General features: G+C 44.9%; 1 protein-coding gene and 1 long non-coding RNA gene across 13 annotated transcripts; one reads left to right on the forward strand and one right to left on the reverse strand.

Annotated features, from left to right (window-relative positions):
* Positions 1–367: 367 nt before the first annotated feature.
* On the forward strand, positions 368–7877 carry RAB29 (RAB29, member RAS oncogene family). 12 transcript variants are annotated; one of them, XM_055234750.2, is made up of 6 exons: positions 368–451; positions 886–1011; positions 3271–3342; positions 4219–4400; positions 5018–5139; positions 5419–7877. In XM_055234750.2, the coding sequence occupies exons 2-6, from the start codon at positions 888–890 to the stop codon at positions 5528–5530; spliced, it is 612 nt and encodes a 203-aa protein (XP_055090725.1). In that variant the 5' UTR covers positions 368–451; positions 886–887; the 3' UTR covers positions 5531–7877. The 12 variants fall into 12 exon arrangements, with proteins under 12 accessions (XP_055090725.1, XP_055090721.1, XP_063469730.1 ...); XM_055234746.2 differs by having other exon boundaries at positions 375–580; positions 760–1011; XM_063613660.1 differs by having other exon boundaries at positions 375–479; positions 760–1011.
* Positions 796–2761, reverse strand: LOC134731957 (uncharacterized). Its single transcript, XR_010114706.1, has 2 exons — positions 2649–2761; positions 796–1439 (listed from the first exon to the last, which is right to left on the reverse strand). It is a non-coding gene; the product is annotated as an uncharacterized lncRNA (long non-coding RNA).
* Positions 7878–8775: the final 898 nt, after the last annotated feature.

An 8775-nucleotide genomic window follows, 5' to 3' on the forward strand; every position in this document is an offset into this window, starting at 1 on the left:
TGGGCTTGTCTATCTATTTGAAGGAATAGGAAATGGACTTCACTTGGAGCATGATGGATGAGGCTTGGGCTTTTACTAATGAAATAAGTTTTAATCTTAACTCCGTTAAACCTTTAAAGATAGGAGAAAACTACCTGGGGATGGATTCAGGCCAGTGAGATCACGTTGCACAAATCTCCTCTTAAGGGATCTTTACTGACCTAGAATTGTTTCAAAATAAGATTCCGAACTGTCGAAGGAGTTTGAAGCCTTGAAAACTTGGTGTATGTTTGCTTAAAACAAAATAATGAATACACTACATTTCCCAGGAGGCTTCGCGGCTGAGCCTCCGCACTCGGCTGGTTCTCTTTACCGCGAGGAAAGCTGGGAAATGTAGTGCTCCAGGCAACCCTGCACGTGACGCTTGCAGAGGAAGGGGAGAGAGGCGCGGGACGGCGTCTAGGGAATCGAGGTGCCGGCTGCTCCTTCCTCACAATTTGGTTTGTGCTGCAAGGGGAGGGTCCTCATCATCTGGCCCCAGTGGTGTAATGAGCTGACTGGGATTCGGTCACTGACTTGGAGCCGCTCCGGGGAAGTCCCGGTGGGTGAGGTTTCGCGGCGCCTGGTCCCGTTTCTCGGCAGTCAGGCCAGGAGGGGGTGGGGAAGGTGCGAACAGCCGGGGGCTCGGAGCTCGCGCCCCACCCAGGTTGCGGCCGCCCGGGGAGGAAGCGCGTATAGGTTGAGTGCAAAGTTTCCTTTTTTGCTTTCTCGTCAGAGCAGCTCAGACAGGCGGTGGGTGGGAATGCCTCACTTCAGTTTGAAGAGGGTCCGGAGCCAAAGGGGTTAAAACAAGCGACCCCCCCCCCCCACCCACTTCCCGCCTCCCTAAAACGCACAACCCGCTAGCCATGGGCAGCCGCGACCACCTGTTCAAAGTGCTGGTGGTGGGGGACGCCGCAGTGGGCAAGACGTCGCTGGTGCAGCGATATTCCCAGGACAGCTTCAGCAAACACTACAAGTCCACGGTGGGAGGTGAGACGTCTCTGGGGGGAGGGGGAGGAGGAGGCCCCGACCGCGGACTCGAGACTCGAGCTGGGGACCCAAGTGGGGTGGGGATTTGCTGTCGGTTGTTGGGTCCTTCTTCGGGTCAGGAAGTACTGTCTGGGAACCTAGATGGTGTAATTGCCGGGTGTTTGGTTTACACGCCTCTCTTGAGTTTCCCCAGTTAGATTTTCCCAAACTGAGCCCACTGCCAGGAGAAAGGTAAGAGCAAAGGAGTGAAGATGAGAAATAGGGAAGGGAGGATGAGGATGAGCAATTGCTGTTTATTGCAGGCATACTGTGAACTCAAGTCTCCAGCCTTTCAGCTGTCCGGCAAATATCTCCAATCAGCAGAAGCAGCTGAGATCCTCTGTGGGGCCTCCCGGTTAGGTGCCGGCTGGGGCAGTAGTCCTGCCCCTCTGTTGAGGAAGGAACCGCAAGGTGTTTAACCTGGCTTCAGGGGGAGAATGAAGGAAGCGGAACTGGTCTGAAGGACTCTAGCTTTGTTGTGGGGCTGTGGGTGGGATGGAAGACACAAAATCCCCGAACGAGCCCCTTGGCTACGTAGTCAGATGCCCATGAGGGCTGATGAGCTGTTTTTGTCCGTTGATTGCTTAAATAAAGGTAACCAAGGAATTCTTCCAAGAATGTGAAATACACCATTTCGATGACCTATCTTCCCACCACTTTTTTCCTCAAACTGGAGAAGGTAGGGAGGAAGGGAACACCGAGTTCATTCATTTCTATCCCGGGTGTGGCCTTTGGACTCAACTATTTTTTCAGAGGCAGAAATGCCTTATTGTTAATTAGAAGGTATTTAGCTAGGAAGAGCTGGTGATGGAGGAGAGTAACTTAAAATTTTATTTCTCTCTGTTAAAAGAACTTGTTTTAAGGGGGGGGGGGAACTTGTACCAATGGAAAAATTGAAAATGTGTGCTCCTGTTCATATGGAAGTTTAAAAAGAAATTAACAAACATTTACATTGCAATTAAAACATTCTCCTTAAGAACCCCCAGTAGGGCCCAGTGCGGTGGTTCATACTTGCAATCCCAGCACTTTAGGAGGCTGAGGCGGGAGGATTTCTTGAGCCCAGGAGTTCGAGACCAGCCATGGGAAACATGGCAAGACCCCCACCCCTACAAAAATTAAAGAAAAAAGTAGCCATGGTCCCAGCTACTCGGGAAACTGAGACAAGAGGATTGCTTGAACTCGGGAGGTCGAGGCTTCAGTGAGCCCTGTTCGCACCACTCACTGCACTGTAGCCTGGGCAACAGAGTGAAACCCTGTCTCAAAAACAAAGGAACAAAAAATTTAAGTCTGGCAAAATTAAAGGTTCAAAGTTTCAGACACTCTATCCTGACTGCTCTGCCCTCCCACTCCTAAATAATATAAGGGTCCCTATTTCACGGATTTGGGTTAAAAGTGGCCTGCTCTTAATAGTTAATTTTTAACAATTGCTGTAGTTTTCCTTTAGCAAAGAATATAATTGGCTAATTTTTTTTCAGTGTTTAGTCTAAGTTTCCCTTAGCTTTGATTCCTGTCACAGATGTGAAAGATAATATTTCCAAACCTCAGAAACTACTCTGTTTCTCTCCTTAGCCAAAAGCTTTTCCCCATGGAATACTTACTCAGCCTTAAGGAGTCTCAGCACCTGCAGACTTGGTGGTAGATTCCAGCAGGACTCTTCAGCAACATCCATGCAGTGTCTTCTTCTTGGGACTCCTCTGGGACCTTTTCCATTTATTCCATTCTTGCCCAAGATAATACCTGCAACCTTATGGTGGATGTAGAGTTCCCCAGGGTGTGTTCTTTTCATAATACAATTTGATTAGGAACCAACAGTGAAATTGAATGTGGAAGATACAAAAGCAACCACACTTGTCTCATTTCCCCCTTCTCCCCCATCACCCCTTCCCTGAGAAAACCCCCTAAATCTCCCAGAAACTGTTTAACCTGAGAATGAGAGTTTTGTAGTTACTCCCACCCTCAGTCTTGGAGACAAATAGCAAATAAATGAGCTTGACAGTAGAGTAAAAGCTGGAAACCCCTTTGGAGAGTGAGTATGAATCATCTCTCTCACACTAAATACACGCGTGTGGACTCATCTCAGTGAATTGAGGGCTTAAAGATAAACATATGGGATTGGAGTTGTGTGTCCATAGGGTTTCACTGCCTATTTGATTTGAGTTTATTCCTATTAATTTTTTTACAGTGAAATTTTACTAAAGTATAATGTACATATATTTTCAGTGGATTTTGCTCTGAAGGTTCTCCAGTGGTCTGACTACGAGCTAGTGCGGCTTCAGCTGTGGGATATTGCAGGTAAAGTGGGAGGGCTAGATAGGAACAAGGGAAGAAATTTTGATTTAACTAGAAAGCTCTGAGAAAAAAATGGGGCAGCAAAGCCAGAACTTGTTTTTCTGAAGCTGGAATGATTGAGCTGCTCTGAGGACATGCGAGCTGAATAGCTGCAGAGTTTTTTGTAGATATTTTGCCCTGAATAGATCTGGAGCAGTCTCTATGTGGATGGAGAGGCTGGCAAGGTGGTGGATTGTCCAGACTATAGGTGGACACTCCCACAGCAGGGGAGGGTGCTTTTTCTAGGTTTAAGGCTGACCTTGGTGAAAAACAACATCCCCAGAAAATAGATACAGTAAAAATAGTGAATCCTTACTATGTGCCAAGCATTCTTCTAAGTATTTTAAATTCACTGACTCATTAATCCTCACACCAACCCTATCATAAAAGCTACTGCTTTTGGAGAATTGCTTGAACCTGGGAGGTGGAGGTTGCAGTGAGCCTAGATTGCACTCCAGCCTGGGCAACAGGAGTGCAGGAAACTGTTTCAAAAAAAAAAAAAAAAAAAAAAAAAAAAAGCTACTGCTTTTATCTTCACTTTACAAATGAGAAATCTGAAGCACTGAGAGCTTGATTTGCCCGAAGTCAAATAGTATGCAGCAGAGCAGGGATTTGGACTGGAGCAATCTGGGTGCGGAATCTGCCTTGGAAATAATTGGACTTCATTATCCCTTTATGGGATAGAAAACCAAGAGTCAGAGGGGGAAAGTGAGTGGCTCCTGCTGCCACATATGCTTACTGCCCTGTTCTACAAGGAATGGGGAGAGGCTGAGGTGTTAGAGAGGATGCAGAGGCTGGCTCTTGGGTCACCTTCTTGAGAACTCTCCCCTTTCTCCCCAGGGCAGGAGCGCTTCACCTCTATGACACGACTGTATTATCGGGATGCCTCTGCCTGTGTTATTATGTTTGACGTTACCAATGCCACTACCTTCAGCAACAGCCAGAGGTGGAAACAGGACCTAGACAGCAAGCTCACACTACCCAATGGAGAGCCGGTGCCCTGCCTGCTCTTGGCCAACAAGGTATGTGGCCAATCTCAGAAAATGGTCCCTAGCCTCTATCTGTGGTTAGAAAGGAAGTAAAATGCTCTCTGATTCTGGGCATCCATTTCCCCTTCTTAAGTTGGCAGAATCATCTCTACCTCCTTTCAAAGGATGTTGAGGGTGAGAGTTTTTTTTTTTTTTTTTTTTTTTTTGAGATGGAGTCTCGCTCTCTTGCCCAGGCTGGAGTGCAGTGGCGCAATCTCGGCTCACTGCCAGCTCTGCCTCCCAGGTTCACGCCATTCTCCTGCCTCAGCCTCCCGAGTAGCTGGGACTACAGGTGCCCGCCACCACGCCCGGCTAATTTTTTTGTATTTTTAGTAGAGACTGGGTTTCATTGTGTTAGCCAGGATGGTCTCACTCTCCTGACCTCATGATCCACCCGCCTCAGCCTCCCAAAGTGCTGGGATTACAGGCATGAGCCACCGCGCCCAGCCGAGGGTGAGACTTTCTTTGGGAAGAATGTTGATTGTAGATTTCCGATGCCGGTGTTCTTATCCATTGGTGGAAAAATGTTTAAAATCCACAGTATCTGAGCCATATTCTTTCTTAGTTGCAGGAAGTTTATGATACTGCCTTTTATTTTTTCTCTTTGCCAGTGTGATCTGTCCCCTTGGGCAGTGAGCCGGGACCAGATTGACCGGTTCAGTAAAGAGAACGGTTTCACAGGTTGGACAGAAACATCAGTCAAGGAGAACAAAAATATTAATGAGGCTATGAGGTAAGTAGCTCATGCTGATAGGCATGCAGATGTATCCATCTTCCACTGTGGCCCTGTGGACCCTCTTTTCTTATTTCTGAGCCAACAATGACAGACTGAGCCATTGGAATGCCAGCCCCTAAAGGTCAGGGATACTGTCTTTCCTGAGATAACTGGGGACAAAGGGGCATTTAAACCTTCTGGCTTTACCAAATACTCTCTGATGATAAGTCAGACTACATCTGCCATTTCTGCTTTTCCTCCAAAATAAGCTTCTCAGGCTTATTTTTTGTCTTTTAGAATCCTCATTGAAAAGATGATGAGAAATTCCACAGAAGATATCATGTCTTTGTCCACCCAAGGGGACTACATCAATCTACAAACCAAGTCCTCCAGCTGGTCCTGCTGCTAATAGTGTTTGGCTTATTTTCCATCCTAGTTCTGTGAGGTCTTTTAAGTCTCTTCCCTTTGGTTGCCCACCTGACAATTTTATTAAGTACATTTGAATTGTCTCCTGACTACTGTCCAGTAAGGAGGCCCATTGTCACTTGGAAAAGACACCTGGAACCCATGTGCATTTCTGCATCTCCTGGATTAGCCTTTGACATGTTGCTGGCTCACGTTAGTGCCAGTTAGTGCATTCGGTGTAAGATCATCTCATCAGCCCTCGACTTGTGATCCGGAATTTTGTGAGAAGGATTAGAAATCGGCACCTGCGTTTGAGAGACCATAATTCTCACCTACTTCTGAGCTTATTTTTCCATTTGATATTCACTGATATCATGACTTCCAATTGAGAGGAAAATTAGATCAAATGTCATTTCCCAAATTTCTTGTATGCCATTGTTTCAGATTCTTTCTGTCTTGGAATGTAAACATCTGATTCTGGAATGCAGAAGGAGGGAGTCTGGGCATCTGTGGATTTTTGGCTACTAGAAGTGACCCAGAAGTCACTATATTTTTGAAACTTCTAAAGTCATAATTAAGTTTCTCTTGTCTTGGCATCAAGAATAGTCAAGTTTTTTGGCCGGGCATGGTGGCTCATGCCTGTAATCCCAGCACTTGGGGAGGCCAAGGCGGGCAGATCACATGAGGCCAGGAATTCGAGACCAATCTGGCCAGCATGGCAAAACCCCATCTCTACTAAAAGTACAAAAATTAGCCAGGTGTGATGGCACGTGTCTGTAATCCCAGCTACTCTGGAGACTGAGGTGGGAGAATCGCTTGAGACTGGGAGGCAGAGGTTGCAGTGAACCGAGATCATGCCACTGCACTTCAGCCTGGGTGACAGAGCAAGACTCCGTCTCAAAAAAAAAGAAAAAAGAATAGTCATTTTTAAACTACCTATCTCATGCAATGAAAGCATTTTCTTCCACAAAGAGCTTAATCCTCATGAAAGGATTGCCTAGTGTCTCCTATTTGCAGGTTTCTGGGTTGATGTCTTAATGCATAATACTGCAAGTGACATCAGTTGGCTGTGATGCTTCGAAATAGGTCTGCTCCTCACAGCTTTGGGAATCTGAATGGAAGAAGAAAAGAGAGAAGTTAACAACCTCCACTGGGGCAACTTTGTGAGCATGTAGGCACTTAGTCATAGGAAACATATTACGTGCAGGCCCTAGCCTGGGGGAGGAAAGTAGATAGACAAAAAATCATTAGGTAATTTAAGTACTATATTGGGCAGGGCTTTTTAGTATCAAATCACCACTAGACCATTTAATTTGTTAAATTATCTCTAGGATAGTGATTTATAACCTACCCAAAGTTATAGATATTCTTACGAAACTCAGAGGCCTGAAGTTCTTTGATAGACCTTAAATAAGTGTCCTAAGTCAGTGGTTCCCAAATCTGGCTGGTCAGGAATACCTGGGAAGTTTGTTAAAATTTTTTTTAAAATGTTTTAAGATTTTTGGGTCCTGAGCCGGGCGCAGTGGCTCGCACCTGTAATCCCAGCACTTTGGGAGGCTGAGGCAGGTGGATTGCCTGAGGTCAGGAGTTCAAGATCAACCTGACCAAAATACTGAAACCCCGTCTCTACTAAAAATACAAAAAATTAGCTGGGCGTGATGGCGGGCACCTGTAATCCCAGCTACTTGGGAGGCTGAGGCAGGAGAATCGCTTGAACCCAGGAGTTAGAGGTTGCAGTGAGCTGAGATGGCACCATTGCACTCCAGCCTGGGCAACAAGAGTGAAACTCCTTCTCAAAAGAAAAGAAAAAAAGATTTTTGGGTTCTGACCTCAAACCTACTGAATCAGAATTTCTAGGGATGTAGCCTAGGAATGTGTTGTTGTTTTCAAAGCTTCCCTGGTGATTGTGATCAGCCTGGTTTGGAAACCATTGCTGGAGAACTTTGTAAAGATACAGAGACCCAGACCTCTTGTATTTACATTTAAATACAAATACAAATCCTGGGTGTCTATACGCTCTGTTAGCTTTTCAGGTGATTCTGCTACATAGACGTTGAAAACCACTGCCCTAAGAGATCAGAGGCCACATATCAGAGAGAGAAAAGGGGCCAAACCTTCGGTGGTTTGTTGTGTGTGTTTTTTAATGCCAATTATTTTAACTTGCACAGTCTTCTGAAACCTTGTATTAATAGTTCTCTTTTGTATTACCATTTTCAGGTAGGGTTTTGATCACTATGATTCTGAAGATAATAGTGGAATAGCGAATTTCATTGATATGAAGAGATAATTGATTTTCATTCATTGGTTTGAACACCTGCAAAATCACAAATAAATGAGAACTAAGTCTTGTATTCATGGTAGTTATTGGCCTTTAATGTGAGTTTGTCAAAGTGCTGTTTTATACTGATAGCTCAAGAGGATTGCAGAAATGGAGACTTTATTTTTTAAATACCCTTTTCTAAATTTTCGATTCAAGGGGTACGTGTGCAAGTTTGTTACATGGATATATTGTGTGATGCTAAAGCTTGGGTTTCTGTTTAGCCTGTCTCCCAAGTAGTGAACATAGCACCCAGTAGGCAGTTTTTCAACCCTTACTCCCTCTCTCCCCACTTTTGGGAGTCCCCAGTGTCTGTTGTTCCCATCTTTATGTGTGTGTCCAATGTTTACCTCCCACTTACAAGTGAGAAATGCGGTTAAATACCTTCTTTTAAAATGAAGGTAAATATTCTGTTTACCTGTTAACTTACTAATACCAATTGCTTAGATCCATCTGCCTAGTACCAATTCAGTACTTGATGTAACATGCCAAATACTACTTGGAAATGTGACCTTTTTGAAAAACTGAATGTGCTTTCTTTTCCCATTTGCTGACTCAGGATTTACCTGCCTTTTCAAGCATTGCGAGAGGCTGGCCAGCCAGCCAGCCCTTCTGGATATTCTCTCCCAACTGGTGAACATTATAGGCCTGAAACTAATTAAAGAAGGAACTGAAATATACCTAATTCCTCTTTGTGCCCCTATCCATAAAAGAAAAGCAATTATGATTAGGAAAAATAAAATATTTACATGAATGGAAATGTGATGCTACTAAAAATAATTAGGTCTTATCATTCGGATGCTACCTCTTTGGTGCATTCAAAAGAGGTAGCGTCCAAAATTGTTTGGAACGTAGATATCGTAGCCCCTCCCTAGAGGAGGTCCTATGTTTGAGACAAGATGCCTCTTCAACCACTCAGGTGGCTTTTGGCC

Source organism: Symphalangus syndactylus, chromosome 19 (genome assembly GCF_028878055.3).
Source record: "Symphalangus syndactylus isolate Jambi chromosome 19, NHGRI_mSymSyn1-v2.1_pri, whole genome shotgun sequence".
In the NCBI taxonomy this organism is placed as follows: Eukaryota; Metazoa; Chordata; class Mammalia; order Primates; family Hylobatidae; genus Symphalangus; species Symphalangus syndactylus.